This window comes from Megascapheus bottae, chromosome 4 (genome assembly GCF_031878675.1).
Source record: "Megascapheus bottae isolate mThoBot1 chromosome 4, mThoBot2.hap1, whole genome shotgun sequence".
Classification (NCBI taxonomy): Eukaryota; Metazoa; Chordata; class Mammalia; order Rodentia; family Geomyidae; genus Megascapheus; species Megascapheus bottae.
In genome coordinates this window covers 47,228,824-47,253,712 of record NC_143512.1, presented here as the reverse complement: position 1 = coordinate 47,253,712, position 24,889 = coordinate 47,228,824, and the positions used below count along the sequence as shown (strand labels likewise).

At 44.6% G+C, this 24,889-nt stretch overlaps 1 protein-coding gene across 3 annotated transcripts; it reads left to right on the top strand.

Moving 5' to 3' along the window:
- The first annotated feature begins 383 nt into the window (after positions 1-383).
- Gcnt4 (glucosaminyl (N-acetyl) transferase 4) lies at positions 384-24,548 on the top strand. 3 transcript variants are annotated; one of them, XM_090331834.1, is made up of 3 exons: positions 634-692; positions 857-1,005; positions 21,951-24,548. In XM_090331834.1, the coding sequence occupies exon 3, from the start codon at positions 21,952-21,954 to the stop codon at positions 23,317-23,319; it is 1,368 nt and encodes a 455-aa protein (XP_090187960.1). In that variant the 5' UTR covers positions 634-692; positions 857-1,005; position 21,951; the 3' UTR covers positions 23,320-24,548. The 3 variants fall into 3 exon arrangements, with proteins under 3 accessions (XP_090187961.1, XP_090187960.1, XP_090187959.1); XM_090331835.1 differs by lacking the exons at positions 634-692; positions 857-1,005 and adding an exon at positions 384-457; XM_090331833.1 differs by lacking the exon at positions 634-692 and having other exon boundaries at positions 806-1,005.
- Positions 24,549-24,889: the final 341 nt, after the last annotated feature.

Below are 24,889 nucleotides of genomic sequence, written 5' to 3'. Positions count from 1 at the left end.
ACACAGAGAGAGAAGAGAAAGGATGAGAGAAGCCCCAGGCACCAGTGGCTACTCAGGATGCCAAGATTTGAGGATTGTGGCTCAAAGCCAGCCCGGTAGGAAAGTCCGTGAGACTCTTCTCTTCAATTAATTACCAAAACGCCAGAAGTGGGGCTGTGGATCAAGCAGTAGAACACTAGCCCTGAGCAAAAAAAAAAAAAAAAAAAAAAAAAAAAAAATCTCAGGGACAGCACCAGGAGTGAAAAGGAAAGAGAAGAGAGGAGGGGCTGGGAGGGGATTGGAGAGGAGGGGAGGGGAGAGCAGGGGAGGGAGGGAAGGCAATGAATGGAGAGGGGAGGAAAAGAGCAAAGCCATAAGTCAATAAAATGGACTTGAAAGTCGATCTTGACCACAGGCTTTCCAGGACAGGGTCCCACGCCTGGTTTGCTCATTGACCCTGCTCCCCACCAACCCAGAGGTACTGCAGGCACTCAGTATCAAATGATAGGAAGGAGTGGGGCCAAAAAAACCAACCGGGATCTTCTGGCCTGGTGCCACTCTCTGCGCTGTGGGACGGGCCTGGGGAGCCCCGCTGGAGACTCTTGGAAGCTCGGGGCCAAGCCGGCACACTTAGCTTTTGCTTTGTCAAAGTTGGTAGGTTCCTGTAGGCTGGGAAGGACGTCCTCCTCCCCGCTCCGGTATTGCTCCGTTGAGTAAGTGGGTTGTGCCTTCTTTCCTGAGATTATTCGTGCGACCTGAGTGGGGCCGGATACCGCACCCACAGGCCCGCTACCCTCACCCCTCCTGGAGGGTAAAGAGGAAGCCTATCTGGCTCGCGGGCTCCGATGGAAAGGCAACTTTGTGTCCTATTCCCTAGGCAAAGGCTCCACCTTTCCACGCCGCCGTGAGCGCTAGGACATTCCGGGTCTTCCCCAGGAGCCCCGCTGCCGGCAGCCGCAGCGGGCGATTCCAGCCGGGCCGAGCCTCGCGGAGCCGGGCGCGGCGGGACAGCCCCGAGTCGCAGATGTGAGTCCGCCCGGTCACCGCGCTCGGGGCGACTTGGGGCAAGTTCTCCTAGCTCCCCCACCCCCCGCTCGCATTTGTGGTCTGGGTTCCGCGGGTGGGAGCCGACCCTGGCTACGGCCCGGGATGGGGCACCGCGCCGAGCGCCAGGGCCCGGGTGCGGCGAACGCCCGCTGGGGCCGCGGGACCTGGGTCCCAAGTTCGGCGCGGCGCGGCGCGGGGACCCCGGAGCGCAAGGCGGGAGCGCCCTCGGCGGGAGCGCGGCGCCACCCCTCCTTCCTGCCCGCGTCGTGAGGGGGACCTCGGCGCTCCCCACCCCGGGCCCGAAGGAGAGCGACGCCTAGGCAGGGCGCTAGCCGAGGTGGCGACGGAGGAGGAGGACGCGAATGGGCCGTCGCCAAGGGGCCGGGAACCCGGAGCCCAGCCCACGGCTCCCCCTGGGGCGGCCTCCGCGGACGCGGGGACCCCGCGTTTGGGGCTCTCCCGCTCCCTTTCGTAAATCCGCTTGGCCACTTGGAGGCCCCCGCGAGGAACGCCGGGGCCGGGGTGTCCCCGCCACGGTCCCCGGGCAGCCGCTGCCCCGCGACTTTCGCTTTCCCCTGGGGGGGGGTGGGAGCGGGGTCCCCGGAGCTGCGCGGGGCGCGGGGTCTGCAAGGAGCCCCTTCTCGGCTTGGCGCCAGGAGGCGGCGGGTCCCACGGAGGCAGTCAGGGCGCGGGTCGGCAGTCAGGGGGCAGGTGGGCAACGCTGCCGTGCGCCCCGCGGACGCAGCAACTTCGAGGCCGGCGGGGGCGGGACGCTGCCAAGTTCCCTGCCCGCGCTGGAGAGGGCCGCGGGCGCCCGGGCTCCCAGCGCGTCCCGGGCGGGGCGGGCGGAGCGGGGCTACGGGCTCGGGTGACCCGCGCTTCCCCTGGTGGGGACGCGCTCCCTCGCGGGAAAAGGACGCGGGACGAATGCGGTGGGCGGGGGGGGGGAGCTCCCCGACATGCTTCGCTAGACAGCGCGGGGGTGGGGAGCGCCCTCGGGGCGTTGAGGGGGGGTCGAGCTGCGGGCCACGCGTCCCAGGCCGCACCCGCTGCGGGGACGAGCCTGGCGCTTTTTAAGGTCAAGTGTTCCTGCCGCAAAGCCAGCCCGAACCGTCCGTCCCCTAGGAAGTGGAGGCGCGGACCCGGGGAGCTACGGGGACCTGGGCCCAACCTCCTGGACTCCGGAGTCCCATTGAGGTCGTTCCCTGGGCAAGCGGTGCCAGGTCTTCACCGGGGCATCATGTGCATGCTTTGCTGGATAAGTGGAGAGGGGATCCGTCCTAGGGCTGATCCCCCCGCTTCTTGAAAATGAAGAGCAATGAACTAGATGATTAAAGGAGATGGGCATAAGGTCAATTCTTTTAAGTCCCCCCTACGGTTTGTTAGACATATAGATCACCCTTTTTGCTCTATTATTAAGCCATCCGTCAGCCAATGACATCTAGGGACACATGCTCCGCTTTGGCAGCTTTTGCTAATAGTGGTCTTGAGGAAGTGAAGTCTTCCTGGGTGAATTACTGTAGAGAGCTGTAGACGCTGTCAGGATCCAGTTCTGTGAGAGAATTAAGATGTCAATTAAGATGTTGAATTCTCTTTTTACAAGTGTTAGGAGAGAAACAGTAGCCAAAGAACAGAGCTGGACAGCACTTAATTTTTCCCAGGAAGGAGACTACAGTTTCTTTGAGAGTTATGGAGAACAGTGAAAGGATGGAAGGGTTGTGCACTTTAAGGAAGGACAAGATTTATAATCATTTGTCAAATGCCACACCTGCACAAAGGTAAGCAGAGCAGGCACAACTCAGCAGTAATAAATAGGTACATGAACTACCTCCAACTTAGGCTGGAAAAATGGTTAGTCTTTGGGGGGAGGGGTGGAGTAGGCTGGGACTACAGATAGAGGCTGTATGTTGACAGTGCTTTTTGTGCCTTGGCTGTGAGAAGCCTTTGGTGTTAGGAGAATGACCCAGTGACCTGGGGCTTTACCTGGCACCAGGTACTACAATAGAAACTGAATCATCTGGAAAGGCAGGAAGACACCCTAAGATAATACAATTGAGAAACCCAGCAGTCCTCTGTGTTGACCCCTTACTGTGAACCAGGCTGTAGCTTATCTTTGTGGGGTAGAAGTGAGACCTTGTAGGGGAGATGAAAGATGGCTCAAACATGAGTAAGATTGGGAAATAGGGAGTGTTCCAAATACAAGGAATGCTATGTCCTCAGACCAGAGCAGAGAGCACTGAATGGAAATATGTCCAGGATAGTCTTGAGAAAACAGAGAAGAAGGATACCAGGCAAGGCCAGTGGGGCCTAGGGCCAGATGGCCAGATGGGTCTCAAGACAGGTTCACACCTGAAAGTAGCCTGATGAGCTATAGACCAGAAACTAAACAAGTCAGGTGCAGCGACACCTGTGCCCAGAGTTCAAGGTCAGTCTGGGCACCATAGTGAGAACCCATTGCAAAAGCAAATGAGCAAGCAGAAACATAAGCTGCTATATAGGAATGGATTTGAGAAGCCACTACAATCAGTAAGGCTGAGTCCTGAGGGCCAAGAGAACAAGCTGGTGTCAGTGATGAATTGGAATTTACGTAGAGAGATCAGATGATTCTTTATCCCATGTGGTCAGATGGAACAGACCATGGCCAACTCTTCAAAGCCAGCCACCATCAGTATATTAGGGGTGGTGTTTGAAGCCTGGTGTGGACAAGCGAATGTGGGCAGGGTAGGTAGACAAGTGAATGTGGGCAGGATAGACAGACAAGGAAATAGGGACAGTATATATTAGTTTTAAACAAATATTAAAAGTGCCAGACTGGGCTGGTATGTAGCTCAGTGGCAAAGCGCTTGCCTAGCAAGTGCAACGTCCAGGGTTCAATCCCCAGTGCCAAAAGAAAAAGAAATACAGTTTAAAAAAGTGCCAGACTAAGCCAGGTGCCCGTGACTAATGCTGGTAATCTTAGTTACCCAGGAGGCTGAGATCTGAAGATCTCAGTTCAAAACCAGCCCAGGCAGGAAAGTTTGTCCATGAGACTCTTATCACTAGTTAACTACCAAAAGAAACCAGAAATGGAGCTGTGGATCAAGTGGTAGAGTGGTAACTTAGAGCACAGAAACTCAGGGATAGCACCCATGCCCTGAGTTCAAGCTCCAGGACACGCACATGTGTGCATGCTTGCGTGCGTGCGTGCACGCACGCAAGCGCGCGCACACACACACACACGCACCCACATGCGTGCGTGCAGCAAAAGGGGTAACATTGGTCAAGATGCATAATATTTATAAGCTGCTTTGTTGGGCCCGGGAGTTTGGCCTAGCGGTTCAAGTGCTTGACTAGCATGCACAAAGACCCGGGTTCGATTCCTCGGTATCCCACATACACAACCAAACCGGAAAAGTGGCAGAGACAAGACTGCGATGGCGACAGAGAGCGAAAGAAGCGAGCTGAGCTGAAGTGAACAGAGCCCAACCGAGTGGTGGCCGGAGCGATCGGGGCAGGAGCGAGCAGGACCGGAGCGTGCGGGAGCGAGAAGGGGCCGGAGCGAGCAGAGCCAGGAGCAAGCCAGAGCTGGCCGGGCTGGAGCGAGCGGGGCCAAGAGCAAGCTGGAGCGAGCGAGCCGGGCGGAAGCAAGCGGGGCCAGAGCGAGCGGGCCGGAGCCAGCGGGCCAGAAAGAGAAAGGGGCCAAAAAAAAAAAAAAAAAAGAAAAAAAAAATAAGCTGCTTTGTTAAATGTCACCTCCTCAAATATTCTTTTTTTTTTAAGCAAGGGGCAGGGTGGAGGGAGAGAAAGTGGGAGAAAATCAAGAGAAGGGGCATCAATGTTGAAGAAGTAATGTGCCCACTAGCGAATGTAGTTACGAATGTTAACTCTAACCCCCCTGTATGTTACCCTGACACACACACAAAAAGCAGTTAGCTCCCTTCTAACCACCTCCTTTTCTTTGAGAAATTACTAGCACATAGAGATTTAACGGGGCTGTCTGTCCCCTGCTTTCTCCCTGGGAATGGTGAAAAGCTGCAAAGCTCCTTAAAGGAGTGAAAAGAACAGAATACAAGTCATGCCCGGCAAAAGGAAGTACAGAAGATTTCTGAGTTCTAGTGGGCCTCACCCATTTTAGATGCGTACAGCCATTGTCTAAGGATAAGGTGTTGCTAGACGACTTTGGATATTCTCCCAGCTCAGGAAATCTGAAGACCACAAATCTAGTAGTCTAAACTGCTCTTTCCCATACAGTGAAAATGAAATACTTCTTTTTTCCCCCATCTCTTCCTAATTTAACCTGTTATACTAAAATACATTTTTGCTAAAACTCTCTCCTTGTGAGACTTGCCTTATTACGAGATCCCTTGAAATACTTTTAATGCCTGCATCTCAAGAACCTGTGCTTGTGCATGGCAATGAGAGCTGAGGGAAACACCCCTCCATAACCAGGTGGTAGATGTAAGAGCGCGCAGCCAGAAGAGTGACTGTGGCAAGACGCTTAAATGAGAAGAAGATAGAGCATGTTGGAAGAAGTTGAACTACAGGATAGCTGAAAATACCTCTCCACATGACACATCAGACAAAAAACAATTTGTGATGACATGTTAATATCAAATTTCCATCTGTCAACGTCTTAACAGGACAAATACCTTGAAGCATGTCTGATGGTTCAATCTGAAATTTGCCTTTTGTAGAGCATACAAATTTAATGCTTTAGGGAGACAGAGATGGTGATCACACAAGAGAATTGCAGCATGGCCAGGAGCAAGGCTGCTGAGAAGACTGGGGTATTCTGGCTCTGTCACTCCTTCCTTCACATCCTGGTCTTTCTAAGTTTCCAGGTCTCCGATATATAACTACACATAGAGAGGCACAGTCTATGTAGACCTTCTCAGGAGCTGCTGTAAGCCTTGTATGTGCATATCTTACACATACAATAAATGTGTGGCACACAGCAAATGCCACTAAGCCCTGGTGCTTCTGGCCTTGTTTTGATGATGTCATTTACATGATTATAGCTACCACATTCCGATGAAGAATCTGAGGCCTAGGGAATTGTGAAGCTTGGCAAAGCCATAAAGCTAAAGAGTAACAAGTGAAGACCAAGATATCTTTTGCATCGCATGTCAACAAGTACCAGTGCTTTGTGAAGCACGAGATGGATTGTACTAAAAGATCCAGTCACTGCTTCCTGCATGTCGAGGAGCAAAACAGATAACATCAGTGGTGGGGCTTTCAGACTTTACCCAAGTAATTTAGAGTTGTATGTTTAGTATTAATTTGCATTGTTTTACATGTCATTTGATATGCATTTCCTTATGCTGGTAATTTTCCTAGTAGGGTTGAAGGTATAGGAGGATTGAATGCAGCTGCCTCAGCTCTAATAGGCCCCCGGGAAAGGGGGGGTCAGTGTAGGCTTTGGGGTAAAGGGCTGTATCCCCATTTCCGCTTTTAGAAGATAGAGGAGCCAGGTGTTTGGTAAAAGCAGGTCAGATCTTAATACCTTGAACATAGTAGAAAAAAGATAAAGGAAAAGTAGAAGGCCAGAGGGAAGTTGTATTATATAAAATGTTAGAAAAATGTAGCAGAAGCAGAAACAGAAGTCTGCTTATAAAGCTGAAATGCTAAGGGTCAGAAAAATGAAGGTTGAATTTCTGTTAACCATTATGAAATTTTAGAATCTTAAGTATAAATATAAGAGGCTTTAAAACCAATAAATTCTCCCTAATTTGGACTTACTGGGAAACAGGCCAGTGCCTTAGTAAAATCTTAGAAATATAGAGTATCAAATAAAAAAGCAAGCAAAGAAATAAACTAGAATTCCGTTACTTTAGAGGACTAGTTCTCAAAACCTGATTGCCGGGCCTGCTGCAGCAGAGGGAACTTGTTAGAGAGGCAGATTCTAGGACCACCCAAATGAGCTGAAGGAGAATCTCTGGAGATGGGCATAGCCATTTGTTTTATTATATATATATATATATTTAATATAATTTAATAATTGTTGGAGCAGCTTTCATTCCTCTCAATTGTTCACTTCCTAACCCCTAACCTTCCTGTTTCCCTCTTGTGGTCACCAACTTCTCCTCTTGTGATTTGACTTCCATCAGCTACAGGCCAAGGAGAGAGTTGAACCAAGACATGAACCCATTCCTTGAGGTGTCTGCTCAGGTCAGAGCAGAGTAGAGCGGAGGCAGGCTGGGCCTTTCTCCCTCCCCAGGTCTAGCCTGATGGAAAGCTTTTGCTTTAGCTTGTAGCCTGAAGTATTATGAGTCTCCTGTTCTCCAGGACTGTGCTAGTTTTGCCTGCCTGCCTGCCTGCCTGCCTGTCTCCCTCCCTCCCTCCCTCCCTCCTTCGTTCGTTCCTTCCTTCCTCCCTCCCTCCCTCCCTCTCTCCCTCCCTCCCTTCCTTTTCTCCCACCCCTCTTTTCATTCTTTGGGAATCTTATACCAAACAAATGGTAACTCATGCCAAATGCACAGTCAGCCCAGATACTGAACCACCCTCCATCTACAGATGCTCCTGTTCAACCACACTCATCCATCTGGTATAAGGGCTTTTAATTTTTGGATTGAAGTGTTGTTAGTCTTTGCATTTGTCTTTGTTGGATTTCATCTTACTCCATCCAAGTGTGACAATCTGTTTGGATCCTATTTCTATCAACCAATGTATCAAATGAATCCCACCTTTGAGCTCCTCTGACAATTTGGCTTCTGAAGTCTAGATCAAGGAACGAAAGACAATGTGAACATTCTCCTGAGGGGCCCTTCTCAAAATTAGGGCCTCTTGCAGTCCTGTGGGGCAGGCATCAGAAGAAGAATGGCCACCAGTCCTGACCTCAATCACATTTGAGTCACTGCTATCCTAAAGCACTCCTCACAAGGCTTCTCTTTATGGGCTCCGGTTCTATTACCCAATCCTGCTGTCAGTCACAGCCCTAGCCACTGGTAGTTTGTGTGCTCAGGAACTGTGAAGATGGTTGGCTTCTCCTTAGACTGTTTATACCTTCAGTTGTGGTTTGTTGAGGAGTAGGATGAAATAGGTGATAACAAAGGCGAGTTTCAATTGTTTTTAATGGTAATGTTGAGGTAAATCCAGAAACTTAGAAAGCAAAAGTTGTGTCTTGGGATTTCTGCTTGTTGCTTTAGAAGTCAAGTTTATGCAAAGGCCTGTGCTGAGGCAGGTAACTTTGGCTATCTCTGAAACACATATAACTTTGGTTATCTCTTTGTTTATCGCTGTGCTCTGAGCATAATTAGATAAGGATACACCCCCCAAACGTCAAACAGCAAAAGGCAGAATAGCTTTATGGCAAGAATGCTTAAAGTCAATGATGCTAGAATACGACAAGGGCCAGAAGTCTAACATGGCTCATTGAGATAGTCTCTGGGCAGTATTGTTCCTATTTAGCCCCTGACCAGCACTGAAATTCTGCATTGAAATCCCAATTATACAGAACTTGAGAACCCCTAACTCCATGCTGTTTCAAGATGTCTCTCCCTCACTGCTGGGGAACATTTTGGATGTCATGGTTATGGTCTCCTTTTCCATGATAAACAAAACAACCAGAAAGCACCTGTGGTGATGGCATATCCTGGAATGTCAAATAACTTTTCTTGATAGGTGGAGCTGATGTTTCCCTTTCCCCTTACAGTTTTTGTCGTTGGGCTTGAAAATTAATTTAGCATAAGAAAGATCATCAGGAAAAAAAAGCCTACAAATGGATGACTTTTCTGACAAAGGAACCTCTTTAAGAAATGAAAACCCAAAGATCAGTTAGATCTACCACTCTCTTACTGTGCTGGAAAACCATGGTAAAAGATAGAAATGAGATAAAGGACTTGAGCTACTTGGGGAACTGGGTGGAGGAGTGGCCAGGGAGATAAGGCAGTTCATCAGCAGAGGCCGTACACGCAGTCCTGGAAGGCCTCAACATTCTTTCTTGATAGCAAGAATAAGGTGTGGTCACTTTACATGGCAATTTCATCTGCTTTTACTCAACAGTATGGAGGTCACAGTGACCTTGCCTCTTTCCTTTTGAAGTACCTTAAATGACAATAGACTACTATATTCCAAGGTAGCACATTCTTAGCTCCTTCCCAGGTGTGCTCTGTGTTTTGACCTCCCTTGTTTTTCATTCCCTTGCACTTTTCTACCTCTCCTTCCTCTCTTTTCTTGTGATTTCCCTGGCTTTCTTATCTTCCTTAATCTTAAGGGAAAATAGATGGTGTTGTCTCCTTAAACAAGATCGTTTTTGTTGTTGTTGTTCTGTAGTTTGAACTCAGACTTTGTACTTGCTAGGCTAGCACTCTACCACCAAAGCCCTTCACTTACTGTGCACAGGAATCCCTTCTTGGCTGCCTCTGACCTGTCCTATCAGCCTGTCAGTTCCTGGATGGATTAGGCTTGTTTCCTAAGCTCTACAAAACTCTGGCATTTCTCCTGGTAGTTATAAGATCTAGATAGCCCAGGAAAGAACGGCGTGTCAGACTGCAACCGAGGGCAGGGGATTGTGCCAGTAATGGGAAGGACAGCACCCAGCAAAGCTCATGTGCCTGCAAAGCTTCCCCTTTCTCTTCCTTCTGATTCTCTGTGTCATTGCAGCATATTTGGGATATTTGTGCTGTAGGACAACATACCCCACACCCTAACATTCCACCTTTGTGGAATGAGGCTTGCACAGCCATCATCTTCCACCAGATTCCCTAGGCCTTTGGCCTTTCCAGCAACCAGCTTGTTCTCTTCTCAGCTGCAAGGAAAATACCAAATAAAAGTCATTCCAGGGACTGCCTAGGGACCTGTCGATTTGGGAAAATTTCTCTGCAAACCATTTCAAGTCTCTGGGACTTGGTTGTGTTAAGAAGCCACTGAGGCCCTCACTTCTGTTCTCTGTGTTCCTGAGGCAAGGATTCCCCTTGTATCTCTAACACACAGCCTTCCTGAGGCACAGTAGGCTTGTGTGTATGGAAAATCATCTTAACATGTATGATTAATACATATAAACAAAACTTTAATGATGAGTCAACGCATTGGCTCATCTAGTCATCCCTGTAGCCCGCTGAGCCAGATAGAGGACTGAGCTCACAGTTCTCCTACGTCAGCCTCTGAGTGCTTGGATTACAGGTATGCACTACCCTGACTGATTTACCACTGACTTTGAATTTCAAGCTTATAGGTATATACAAGAGTAAAGCAGGAGGAATACAAGGAGGGGTGTGTATGGTAAAGAGGAATGGGATCAGGAGGAAGGGAAGTGACTGAAAAGGGGACCATTGGTGGCTCAGAATTCTTGGTGCATTTTGAGTTAGTATCTACGCAGTGCTGTCATCTTTTTCTTAGAAATTGGCTCTGAAGTCCCTGTTACATAAGAAGCTCTCAGGAAGCCGGTACCTGGGACATTTGGAGACCATGTAACTAACTCCTGTCTGTGGCAAGAAGCCATACAGAGGAGGCTTGCTATACATTGAAAGGTGGCTAAGTGAGGACTGGTGAACAGCCCATACCTCTTGCCAGAATCACAGTTAATTTGGTAAATATGGCCAGCTGTCTTCCTTCAGATGCTTACCAAAAGCCTCCATCTGCTTCCAGATATAGATAGAGGAGAAGTTCAGCATCTCTGAGGCATATTTTTGCTCTTGGCTATAAACAGGATTGTACCCTTATGTAGGTAGACACTTTAATCTGGTTTAGATTTAATTTTGCTCATGTGTGTGTACTTTTCCTGTGGCCGTCTTTCAAAGTGCAAGTTGCCTAAACATGTAAAGGTTTATTTTTTTCCTCATAGAACATAAATTCATAAGGACATTTGCTACTACTGGTTCAATTGCTTGAGGAGTCAGGAGCTGAGGTCTTCAGTCATATCTTGGTCTGAACTTCAAAGCTCCAAGGTAACTGCTGCAGCTCTAAGCCATCATGTTAGAGTTCTAGGCAGGAAGGTGGAAGAAGGGGAAAATACAATGAAATATCATGCTGAAAAGCAAACTCTTTTGAAAAACTTTCCCAGAAAGCCATTTCATTGCCACCTTCTCTACAGTGGAAATTGGCCAGGACATCTTTGAAAGAGCTTTTCTATCACTAATAGTGTGGGCATTAGAAGGCAAGTGCTATCTGCCAGTCACCTATACATGTATATTCCTGAATTCATCTGTTCTGGGTTCTGAACCACACTGCTTTAACAGCACAACCCACTGGAAAATCCTTACTTCTGCTTTCTAGACAGATGGTTTATAAACTAGCTTAGACATTTAGTAAACTAAGCAATCCCTGTATTTACTTATTATGTTGCCTGTATGTTAAGATCCCACATTTTAATGGAATCCATTTTTGGATTGCATCCTTGTAGAGAATTCCAGTTTCCAACCTTCCCAGAAATATTTCTAGTTGTACTTTTGTGAAGTCAAAAGCCTTGAGTTTCTGGATTTGTATCTGGTTTTGTTTCTGATTTTGTTTGTTTGACAAGCTCTTGTTATGTAGCTTAGGCTGGCCTGTTTCAAGATGCAACTGCCTCAGCCTTCTAAGTGCTGTTTTTACAGATGTGTGCTGTCACATCTAGCCCTGCCCATATCAGGTATTTTTCAGTGGAAGTTTGGAAACATATCAAAATCTCTATCTGAGCTCCTGCCATCTTGGCAGAACCCACAAAACAAATGAACAATCTCTTGTGCTGATTTAGCATTGAGTATGTATCCATTCAGGAGCAGTGTGGCTTGGCTGTAAGCCATTTCTGATATCAATACTCTTGGTTCACAAGTGTTTATCCTGTGCTGTCCCTGTGATATAATTATTTAAGGGCAGCAGAGGCCCTACTTTAAGTGTACATGTAGAAATAAGTGACCAATTCCTCCTCAGCTGGCTACAAAACTTTTGAAGATTTCATTTTGTTCAGGATAAAATATAGAGTTAGCCATAAAAAGCAAAACAAATACTTTCAGAGATTTTAGGAGAGGAAAAAAAATCACATCTGTAGATTTTGGCTAAAATCTACATATATTTTTTAAATAGTCATATGTTTTTCAATTTCGTTTTTCTATTTTTATGAGGAGGATGGGGAAGAAGCCAAAAGAGTCTCAACTCACATTCAAAGTTTACAACATGAAACATAAAGTATATTTTGCTTCTATCTTTTGTGCTAATCTAGACAGAAAGGAGGAGAGAACACAAGCAAGAATGAAACCTCTGTTCCAGCAAAGCCGTAGGGATAAAGATCCAGTGCATGATGATCTCATTTTGAAATACTTTTTATCTAAAAAGGGGAAATATTGCAAGCAACGTTTTCATCAAGCTAAAATTTAAAGGGCATAGATATGTTTGGAGTCCACTCTTCTGAGATTTTAAATGTTATAATAACAATATTTGTATCTCAAAGTATTATAAATGAAAAGTTTCATCGGTTTTCTTGATGCCTATACTTCCTGCTTCCTGCTGAAGACATCTTGACCATCCACCTCCTCTGCCACCTAGACGCACACACCATCAGCTTCTGTGTTTGCCCTATGGACACAAGATGAAGCTGGCAGCCTGTCTGATGTGACTATATAAAGATTGACTGAATTCTGAGCTTTTGGGCTACAGTCTGTAGACCAGATTTCCCAGGTGCTTGAGGGTTGACTATATCCTGATATAGTTGTTTATTTCCCATACAACCTGAATCTCTCCAAACCTGAGGGGAATCCAGTAAAGTCACACCTGGAAGCATAACAGGTGGTGTCAATGGTGTGTTTTCATGCCCAGTTCCTTCATAGAGACCTGGCTCCTCATAGTCCTGCAGATAAGGCGGTCCTTTATTTAAGGAAATTGATGGTCATAGTCTTTGGACTTGCAGACTGCTAGACAGAAACTTATTGATGGAGTCGTGCCCTTATGCGGAGCTCAGTGGGCAGTATCACTTGATGTATGTATGATCCAAGTGCCAGAGCACTGCAAAGTGGCAAGCACTATTTGAGGGTACCATTTTGTGGGTTCCCATTGCTGTAGAGTCTTCATTATGGCTTAGGGGTTGCATCAAACAACACTGATAATGAGCCACTGCTATCTTGCAATCCCTGGAGAAGATCCTCAATCCCCCCAACATATTGAACTACACAAATTAGCACCCTCTGCAACCCATGTCATTACAAACACTATTTAAGGTCTGAATAGAATGGGTTGGATGCCTTTGAAAAAAAATCTTTGGCTATCAATCTGTCAAAAAGAAGTATTTAGCATACTGGAGAAAAACAATTCTCAAGACTAACTAGAAGAACTATCTTCCTGTCTCTCAAAATTGAAGATAAGTATGTGTCTGCATAACAGACTCTGGGAGAAATTCTGAAACTTCAGTACCAACTTTCTTTAACAAAAGAGTGTTGTCAAATAGTGAAAAGCAAATAATAATTAGAATGTCAGAATGATGGGAATAATGGATGTGCTGTTCTAGAAAAATAAAACTAGTAACATATTGATCCTCAGTTTTTCCAGGAAACCACTCTTTTTTCCCTGTTTCTGTGTGTGTGTGTGTGTGTGTGTGTGTGTGTGTGTACTGGAGCTGGCACTGAAGGCCCTGGGCACTGTCCCTTAGCTTTTTAAACTTAAGGCTGGTGCTCTACCACTTATGCCACAGCTCTGCTTCTGGCTTTTTGGTGCTTATGTGGAGATAAGAGTTTCAAAGACTTTTCTGCCTGTGTTGGCTATTAATGTAATTCTGAGATCTCAGCCTCCTGAGTAGCTAGGGTTACAGGCACCTTTGGCAGCCAGCTGGAAACCATTCTTGTAGAAGTCCTAGAACCTGACATTTGCACACTAAAGTTGCCTGGGTTTATTTTCAGATGCATTCTGTCATAGAACCTTCACAATAACTATTGTGGGATAGAAAGACCAGTATCGCACTTAACACATGGGATCTAAAGACTTTCTCAAGAGGAATGATTTTGCTGGGGTCACTTAAGGAATTTGAGATGATAGAATCCAGACTAGAACTCGAGCCTTCTGACTTTGCATCAATAAGCACCTACACTATGTTTGGGCCTGAATGTCATCGGTACCAGAAGTTGGCAGTGAACAAGGTCTTTAAGGATCTTATATTCCTGTCCAAAGGCAGAGAACAGATAAGAACAAGGTGACTACTTCCTGTGTCAAGTTCTCAGAAGAAAACAAGGAGTAAGATAGACAAGAGAGAGCATGTGAAGGGTAAACAGAGAGGATCTGAGAAGGTATCCTTTCTAAAACTTGAGAGTCTGAGAAAAGTAGTCTACACTCAGAAATAGCCAATATGGCCAGAGAGTGGATGGACTTGTAGTGGAAGGCAAGCTAAGAAATCTCTGAGTATTTGTGACCATAAATAATATTTCTTTTTTATTGTCAAGGTAATATATAGAGGAGTTACAGTTACATTCGTCAGGTAGTAGGTGCATTGATACTCCTCATTTTTTTTTGGTGGGTCATGGGACTTGAACTTGGCCTGGGCGCTGTCCTTGAGCTCTCCAGCTCAAGGCTACTGCTCTACCCCTGGGCCTGGGCATTGTCCCTGAGCTCTTCAGTTCAAGGCTACCACCCTACCCTTCAGCCAAGCCCCACTTCCCATTTTCTAGAAGTTAATTGGAGATAAGAGTCTCAGGTCCTTTTGTGCCTGGGCTGACTTTGAATCTCGATCCTCACATCTCAGCCTCCTGACCATGCCCAGCTCCCTTCTCATGTTTTTGTCCCCATTTCCCTCCTCTACCCTTCCCAATTATCTTGTTTCCCCCCCCTTCCTTTTCCTAATTCAAATAAACAAATAAACATATATACAATATAGCAGGTAACAAAGTCAGACATAGTAACAATATGCAATTAACCAAAGGGCAAAAAAAGAGGAGAGAAATAGCATAGTACATTAAGAACAACAATCACACAAGATAAAGCTCTTGTTTCCAAATCCTAGAGTTCCTTTCATTTAGTCTCATCCTATATGACCTTATGTACCTAGGTTTTGAGCCATTGTAATCCTCTGCTAGGAGAGTCCTAATTATTACAAATGAGGGAAACCATGGAACCTATGTTCCTTTGGGTCTAGCTTACTTCACTTAATATGATTTTCTTCCCAACTCTTTCCATTTCCTAATGAATGGGGCAATGTCATTCTTTCTGACAGCAGCATAGAAATCCAGTGTGTATAAGTACCACATCCTGATCCAGTCATCTACTGAGGATTATCTGGGTTGGTTCCATATCTTTACTATATTAAATAATGCTGCTGTGAACATTGTTGTGCTAGTGGCTTTACTATGTCCTTGTTTGGGGATGAGTGGGTAAATTCCAAGGAGTGGGCTTGCTGGGTCATAGGGGAGCTCTATGTTTAGTCTTTTGAGGAACCACCATACTGCTTTCCATAGTGGTTAAATGAGTTTACACTCCCACCAACAGTGATCTTTCCTGGCCACATCTCTGCCAGCATCTGTTGTTATTAGATTTCTTGATCATGGCCATTCTAACTGGAATGAGGTGGAACATAAATAATATTTTTTATTTTATTCAAAGTGAGGTGAACTCTCAGTGAAGGCTTTTATGTGTAGGGAGTGGTACTGGGGATGGCAGGGATTTGAGTTACATGTTTTAAAACCTGTTTGGGGGCTGGGAGTCTAGTGGTAGAGTGCTTGCCTAGCATGCACAAAGACCCGGGTTCCACTCCTAGGTACCACATAAGTAGAAAAAAAGCTGGAAGTGGTGCTGTAGCTCAAGTGGTAGAGCTCTAGCCTTGAGAAAGCCCAAGGTGAGTGCCCAGGCCCCGAGTTCATTCCCCAGGAGTGGCAAAACAAAACAAAAAACCAACCATTTGGACTACAATACAGAGAAAACTAGCAGAAAATAAGGAAAGCCCAGATAGGACCTCCAGGCAAGAGCTGTTAACCTGGATTGGAGGGATTCCCTCAGAGTGGGATAAGACAGGTGGATCTGAATTACATTTTGGATACTTAGCCAAGGGGATTCTGCTACTAAGATTGGAGAGGTGGTCTCAAGTTGTGCTTAATAATGAAGACTGTGAAACTGGACCATAACTGAAAAATCTTAGCTCCTCAAAGTACTTACTACCTCACATGAGAGTCAGTTTCTCTGTCTGCTAAGTGTGGATAATGATTGTATCTATCGGGTAGATTTGTTAAACAAAATAAGATAATGCAAACAGTAGTTAAGAACATAGATCTTTAAGAAGGGTCAGTCAAATGGGGACAAAAACATGAAAAGAGGTATCAGTTTATGAGAAGTAATGCACATACTACCTGGAGAATGTAACTGTAACCCCTCTATACATTACAATAAAAAGAAGGGTCAGTCCACAGATATTGGCAATAGGAAGTCTTTTGTTGACCTTTACCAGAGCTGTGTGAGGCGAGGGGAGGGAAACAGAGGAGAGGGGAGGACCCTTCCTCTGTCTCGTCCTTTGATGGACAGCAGTTGTGTGAACTCATCTGCTATGATTTCAGTATGACCTCCCAACATTCATATGATGAAACATAATTGCCAGTGTGATAAACCTTTAGGAGGTGATAGAGTTGCAAGAGAAGAACCATCATGACTGGAATTCATGACTGTCTGAAGAACTATGAGGAAGATGTTCACTCCCTCTCTCTCTTTGCCCTTCTGCATTCCACCATGTGAGAACACAACAAGAAGGTGCCATCTTGAAAGCACAGTGCAAGGTGTCCCCAAGACACTTGGTTGTACGTTGATCTTAGACTGCTCAGCCTCCGAAACACCAGTCTGGGTAGTTTTTGTTATAACAGCAGGAACATACTAAGACACATGTAGTTAGAGAAATGGGTTCCCAGAGTGCTGAGTGGGTTCCTTTAGAAAAGGAGCAATGTAGACTCAAATCAACTTTGCAGCTTCAAACCTTTGTTTCTTGACTTTTTTACTTCTAGGCTTTTTGTGTGGTGCGTGTGTGTGTGTGTGTGTGTGTGTGTGTGTGTGTGTGTGTGTGTATGTGTGTGTGTGTGCGCGCGCGTGCTACAGGCTTATTAATTAATCACTGATGGACAAGTTCTACGTTTTTTTTTTTTTTCCTGCTCAAAAGCTTGTTTACTTGTTAGAAAATGTCTACTCTCTTAACAACTTACAAATTCAATTTAGGATAGGACTGGTTCACAATATATTGTGAAATGAAAGAAACACACCAGCCCTTGTGTTGTGTGTCTGTAGTTAAAAGACAAGCCAATAGAAGAAAGAAAAAAAAGATGTATTTATTAAAAGCAGAAGGACAATGCTATCCACAGAATGTCATTGCCAAGTGATGGATCACTGGCAAGCTTTATTTCCTTCTAAGACTTCTGACTTCATGATTTAAAAGAAAATGAAAATGTTTGCTTTGTAAATATAGAATGGAAAACATTTTTTTCTTTTCCTTGTAGAAATCGAAATCTCCTGCTACTCAAGGGCTGCTTGATTGCTTTTGCATTATATTATTGACCCAATGGAGCAGATCTTGTGTTTGACATAGTTACTGTATTTACTCAGTGGCAGTATGATAAATATTTTGCCTTTGCAATCTTCATTCCAGAACAACCAGAATGTAAGGTAACCAAGAAACATGTCTTTCTCCTCCTTTGCACAACCCTTGGAGTTCTATGGGGGTGTTGAAAAGATGCATCTGGACTGACTCATCCTCCCACCTAATGGTCTTAACCCAAAACATAATCCAGTTTCGTGAGCAAGTCATGAAGGGAGAAACAGTGTCCTCAACAAACCAAGTTTCTTATAGCAAAAAGACCTCTAGTGCAACTGAATTGGAATTACTGGCTTTTATTATCTTTTTTTTTAAGTGAGTCTATTTTTCTATTACTGTCCTTAAGTGATCATTCTTCATTGTGAGACTTCAGAAAGAAACAAAACATTTCCAAATCACTAATCTTTTCACAGTCTTATTTTTCAAACTTGACATAGTAATAAAACAAAGCTTCAAAACTTGAAGGCAGTCCACGGCAGAACTATTCTCCACCTACAAAGTGATTTCACCCAGAAGGTTTTCTAAAATAATGAGGCATTCTCAAGACAGCCTGAATTGTGTCACCAATAGCTATGAGAAGGATGAATCAGTAAGCCCCTGGTTTTAGGATATGAGCCAAGCAGAACTGGTGGCACAATCCCCATGAGAGGATTGGCTTACTTTTCTTTAATGGACCCCCTTGGCCAAAAATTGACTAACTCTTCCTCAGTTCTTTAACTGGTCCCAGCGTCAGCCTATGGGGAAAATGTGAGTCATCCTCCAGTTTCCTTCCTGGCTAGCACTCCATGCAAATTCTTTCTTCATCTGCATGGGAGATTTCAGGGCTGCAACAGAGTGTTCTCTTCTGTTCTGCTTTAGCATGGTTAGATAAGATGGTGTAAGGAGACCAGTCAAGGGCTGAGCTATTATGGACAATATAAAGAATGTTTTTTTTATGGGTTTGCATAGAAAGCTGAATGCATTTCTAGAACAAAATTCTGGGTTCAAATTCTAACAAAAGCACTTCACAGACCTGGAAAAAATACGTTGAGTAAAAAAGTTGGGCCCTGAGAAAAATTGCATATTTTCCTTCATATGTGGAACTTAGAATTAGCTTATAGATTTACAGAATTAGTTTATGGTAAATATGTTGGGTGGTATACAAGTGTATACACATGTATAAATTAAATATGATAGGTTCAAAGGAGGAAGAAAGAAAGGGAGGAAGGAAGGAGGGAATCAAGAAAAGGAGGGAGGGAAGGAAGGAAAGAAGGAAGGAAGGAAAGAAGGAAGGAAGGAAGGGAAGAAAAGAAGAGAGGGAGGAAGGACTTTCTACTCTCCATCTTGAAGCAAGAGAAAGATGGAGAGAGCAGCTAGGTAAGTTGTAGTCATTGCTCCACCAGGGACTGAATCCCTGGTACGTGGAGTCCTGAAGCCCAGCAACTTTCTTCTTTTTCTCCAATGCCACACAACTTGCCACTGCTTGTGTGAGCAACTAGAAAGAGCTGCAATGTACAGTACTTGATCCCTAAGCTAAATCATACTCTACTTTTCTCCCCAGGTTCCTGCCTCCCATTCTTGATCATTTTTTTTGTCTTTACCTAGAAAAGGAGCATTCTGCCTCTTTGACAGTCTTGAACTTCCACACTGCTAGTTTAGGGAGAGGGTGTTGGAAAGCTGCTAATGGCTGTAGTCATTTGGCCTTGGACATGTTGTCAGCACTTAGCTGTGTGTCTCTGAGCTCCTCTGAGAGCTTGGCAGGAAGATGGTCCGGGTGGAAATGCAACATCCCTGCTGGGAGTTTACTAAGAAGTGGTCTTCCAACTTTACTTCACCTGAACTCTGCCCACCAAACTTTGCAACGTTTTCCTTTTGAGTTTTATCATCATCATCATCATCATTAGGAAACATACTGATGTAGCTATAAACTCCACAAGGCAATGTCTTTGCAGCAGATGGAAAGGAAAATCCCCTTCTCCCTGGGGAAATTCCGAATGTTGAAAAACTACTCCGTGCTAGCAAAACGCCCGAATGAATGAGTGTCTATTCAAGTCTTCCACGGAGAGGTAGCCAGCAGAGATAGCCAGGTGACATGGCTAGCTGGTTCCTCTGTGACCAGCTAGAGGTCCACCATACTCCCTGCAGAGCCCCTTGCAAGCCAAGCCCTCGGGAGGATGCCCTGCCTGGGCCCGGCCAGAGGAAAGCTAAGCTGAGACTGGGAACTTCCCCACCTCCCACCAGGGTGGCCTTCTGGATTAGGGCCCGGGGCTACTGGGCTGCCTTCCCCAGACTGCTGGGAAAAGTCCAATCGTCCCTTGAATGAGTTGACAGGAACTCATTGACATCCCACCACACTGAGTTTTCCTGTCTTATTTCTGATGAGAGGAAAGGAAGGCTTTGGGTTGGAGGGCTTGGTGGCCATGGATCAGCAGGTGAAGGGATTTGGATTTGGCTCAGGGTCCTTGAAGGGCTGCTTCTTTCAAAAGACATCAAAGACTGACCCCAGGTCAGCCAAACATTCCTCCTTGAAGTTGCTTGGGGAGGGAGAAAAGGGGTTGCACAAACCCTGTGCCTGGGCACTCCCAGTTCTGCCCAAAAAAGCTAAGGAAAATTCAGAAGCCATTCTGGATGGAGGACTTCTAACAGCGCCTCCCTCTCTTTCTCCCTGCCTCCCTTCCCTAGGCTCCTTGCAGCCTTCTCCATCTGGGCAGACAGCCCTGGCCTAGTTCCCAGCACAGACTCAGCGGGCCCCAAGGTGGACTCTATCTAAGCAGGGTCTGGAGGCTGAATTCTGTTAGATACTCCTTCTGGCCTCAGTTGAGACATTTATATCTGTGATACCTTTTGATACATCTACTTCTTCAGACCTCTGCTCAAGTCAGAGCAATTCCTCCTCAAATACACGAAGCAGAAATGCAGATTATATAAAATACCTAGACAATCTTTTCTATATATCTTTGGGTACATCCTGTGGAGATTCAAATATTGATTGAAAAAAATTCCAGGAAGTTTCTAAAAGCAAAACTTGCATTTACCATGCAGCAAGTGCTGTGCTAAATCTACATGAAATAATTGATGTGCAAGCATTACGTGTGAGAAGTAGCGAGAGATGACTTTAAGTACACTGATAGATCATGCATGGATTATATGTGCCTTGTCTAAAGGACTTGGCATCTGCAGATTTTGGTATCATGAAGGTTCTGGAACTAATCCCAACAACAAGGAGAAACTTTTTTACTTTAGGAGTTAATCTTCCTTTCTATCTGGTAAGCAACATCCTTCAAAATTTTGGCTAACACAAAGTAGCCAAAAAAAATCACCAACTCATATTTTGATTTCCTTATTCCTGGATTTTTTCCATATATTTTTATTGTAATTAATAGAAGGGTTACATTATAGTCACCAGATAGAAGGTGCATTACTTCACAAACATTGATACCCTTTCTCATGTCTTGGTCCCCATTTCCCTTCCCCCACCACCACCCCTCATCTTGTTTTCCCCCCTTCCCTATCCTATTTCAAATAACCAAATAAGCAGCCGGGAGTTTGGCCTAGTGGTAGAGTGCTTGCCTAGCATGCATGAAGACCCGAGTTCGATTCCTTGGTACCACATACATAGAAAAAAGCCGGAAGTGGTGCTGTGGCTCAAGTGGTAGAGCCCTAGCCTTGAGAAAATCCAGGGACAGCACTCAGGCCCTGAGCCCAAGCCCAGGACTGGCAAAAAATAATAAAAATAAAAAATAGAAAAAAAATAACCAAATAAGCATATTTACAATATATCAGATAACAAGGTGAAATACTGTAACAATATGAGATAACCAAGGAACAGCAAAAGAAATGAGAGATAACATAGTACGTTAAGGATAACAATCACTCATTATATGGCTTTGTTTCTACATCCTGGAGGTCCTTTCATTTAGAGTCATACTATATGGCCTTGTATCTAGGTTTTGTTATTGCAAATCTCTGCTAGGAGAGCCCAAGGTTTCTAGTGATTATGACAAATGAGGGAAACCATTGAGCCTATGTTCCTTTGAGTCTGGCTTACTTCACTTAATAAGATTTTTTCTAAGTCTTTCCATTTCCTTACAAATGGGGCGATGTCGTTCTTTCTGACAGCAGCATAGAATTCCATTGTGTATAAATACCACATCTTGTTGATCCACTCATCAACTGAGGGGCATCTGGGTTGGTTCCATATGTTTGCTATGGTAAATAGTGCTGCAATAAACATTGTTGTGCTAGTGGATTTAGTATGTCCTTGTTTCTGGACGATTGGGTAAATGCCAAGTAGTGGAATTGCTGGGTCATAGGGGAGCTCTATATTTAGTCTTTTGTTATTCCTGGATTTTTTATGGGCAAAAACCTTGCTTTATTTATCTTTGGACCCAGCATTCTACTGTGCAGTTCATAAGCATCCAATCAATTTTGGACAAATTTAATATCCCTTCTTAATATCCCTTCATTAATTAATTAACAAATTCATATTTACTATCCCTTTCTCTTGTTGCAGAATGAAGATATTCAAATGTTGCTTTAAGTACACACTACAGCAGAAAGTTTTCATCTTGTTTTTAACCCTCTGGCTGTTCTCCCTGCTAAAGCTTCTAAATGTGGGAAGACTCTTGTTTCCTCCGAGAGGCATATACTTGGTTGAGTACTCCCTGAGTACCTCACCTTTTGTAAGGAACAGATACAAGCACACTAAGGACGAAGTCAGGTATGAAGTGAACTGCTCAGGGGTCTATGAACAGGAGCCGCTGGAAATCGGCAAGAGTCTGGAAATAAGAAGACTCAACATCATTGACTTGGAGGATGACGATGTTGCCGCAATGACCAGCAATTGCAACCTTTATCAGAGCCTAAGAAGGTACCATCAGAAGCTCGTGTCAAGGGAGGAGAAGAGCTTCCCCATAGCCTATTCTTTAGTTGTCCATAAAGATGCAATTATGGTTGAGCGGCTCATCCATGCTATCTACAACCGACACAATATTTACTGCATCCATTATGACCGTAAGTCTCCTGATACCTTCAAAGTTGCCATGAACAACTTAGCTAAGTGCTTCTCCAATATTTTCATTGCTTCCAAATTAGAGACTGTGGAATATGCGCACATTTCCAGACTCCAAGCTGACTTGAATTGCTTATCAGACCTTCTTAAGTCTTCAGTTCAATGGAAATACGTCATCAACCTGTGCGGGCAAGATTTTCCCCTGAAATCAAATTTCGAATTAGTTAAAGAGTTAAAGAAACTCAATGGAGCAAATATGTTGGAGACGGTGAAACCTCCTACCAGTAAAGTGGAGAGGTTCACTTATCACCATGAGCTCCGAAGTGTGCCTTATGAATATATAAAGCTACCAATAAGGACAAATATCTCCAAGGAAGCACCCCCTCACGACATTGAGATATTCGTTGGTAGTGCCTATTTTGTTTTAAGTCAAGCATTTGTTCAACATATTTCCAACAACTCCCTCATCGAAGACTTTTTTGCCTGGTCTAAAGACACGTACTCTCCTGATGAACACTTCTGGGCAACCTTAATCCGGGTGCCAGGAGTACCTGGCGGGATTTCCAGATCTGCCCAGGATGTGTCGGACCTACAAAGTAAGACTCGCCTCGTCAAATGGAATTATTATGAAGGCTTCTTCTACCCCAGTTGTACTGGTTCCCACCTTCGAAGTGTGTGCATTTATGGAGCTGCAGAGCTGAGATGGCTTATGAAAGATGGGCATTGGTTTGCTAATAAATTTGATTCTAAGGTGGACCCTGTCTTGCTTAAGTGTTTGGCAGAAAAGCTTGAAGAACAACAGAGAGAATGGATCACTTTGTCTTCAGAAAAGTTATTTAAGGATGAAAATCCCATATTAGCATCATTGTGATAAAATCTTATTGGACAAAAGAGTGTCTGATATACAGAGTTAATATACAGTGGAACACTGTGCCAGGCCAATACCACTTGAACTTAATCTCAGTGTTTGAAAGTTGTCTACATTCTCATCAACTAAGGAAAGTCATTCAGACTTCAATGACATAAGCCCACAGTTCACTGAGTGTGTGAGTGTCTGTGTGTGTGTGTGTGTGTTTGTTTGTTTGCCAGAACTGGGGCTTAAACTCAGGGCCTGAGAGCTGTCCCATATTGTTTTTACTCAAGACTGGCCTTCGACTGCTTGATCCACAGCTCCATTTCTGGATTCTTGTTGGTTAATTGGAGATAAAAGTCTCATGGGCTTTTCTACCTGGGCTGGATTTGAACTGTGATCTTCAGCTCTCCATATTTTGAGTAGCTAGGATTGCAGGTTTGAGCCATGAGCACCTGGCTGAGATTCTTTTTTTTTTTTTTTAATGTATGTGCTGGCTTGTAATCTCAATAAGCTAAATCAGAGATCTTATCCAATCAATCATCACCTTTTTATTGAGCTCCTAGCTGTGCATCACTTTTTTTTAGACAGCATGAAGAAATAAATTCAAGTAATGAGTTGCCCAATATCCTCAGGAAGCAATGGCTGTCATGTGACAACCTTAATATCTTTCTGTTTTCCACATAACAGCAAGAATTCCACTGAAGAAGCCTTTGAAATATGTGGTAATCATACAAAGCCCCCATGTGGGAATAGTGTGTAAGTGATGACCATTATTTGCCTGTCTTTTAGTTCAGGTCTCTAGATTTTTTTGAACCATTGAATATTGAGAAGAGAGATTCCACTACCTCAGAGAAGCTCAAAGAATTGTCCAGTTTCCTGCTTGCCAAAATGTAATTTACCTCTTGGTGCCTCATTTGATGAATGCAGGGATGAGGGGACTCAGTGGAGCATATGTTGTGTACAGATAATCGGGGAAGGAGGTGGAGTGGCAGGCAGGTGAGTTGGGCCAGGTGATGGAGTCTGTTCGACTTTTGTATTACATAATGGTGTTGTGAATGATTTCCTTTGTAATTCAATCAATCCTTTTCCTTTCTTTTGCTGAGATAGCTTCTTACTCTATGATGAAAAGTAGCCTCAAATTCTTGCCTCAACCTCCTAAGTGCATTACAGGCATGAACCACCATATCTGATTTTCAACTGCTTTTTAAAATTACATTTCCTGCTGAAAAATAAGAACTGATTAATAGTTCCAAGTGTCACAAATCAGAATCTTAAGCCTACATCTTTTCTTTCATAGGTTATCATGAGAAGGGTTTTTGTTTTGAAAAATTATAATAGATCATTTCCATAAAAGAAGATAATTTTATTTTGGGACCGGGAGTTTGGCCTAGTGGTTAAAGTGCTTGCCTAGTATGCATGAAGACCCGGGTTCGATTCCTCGGTACCACATACATAGAAAAAAGCTGGAAGTGGTGCTGAGGCTCAAGTGGTAGAGCTCTAGCCTTGAGAAAGTCCAAGGACAGTGCTCAGGCCCTGAGCTCAAGCCCAGGACTGGCAAAAAAAAAAAAAAAGAAGATAATTTTATTTT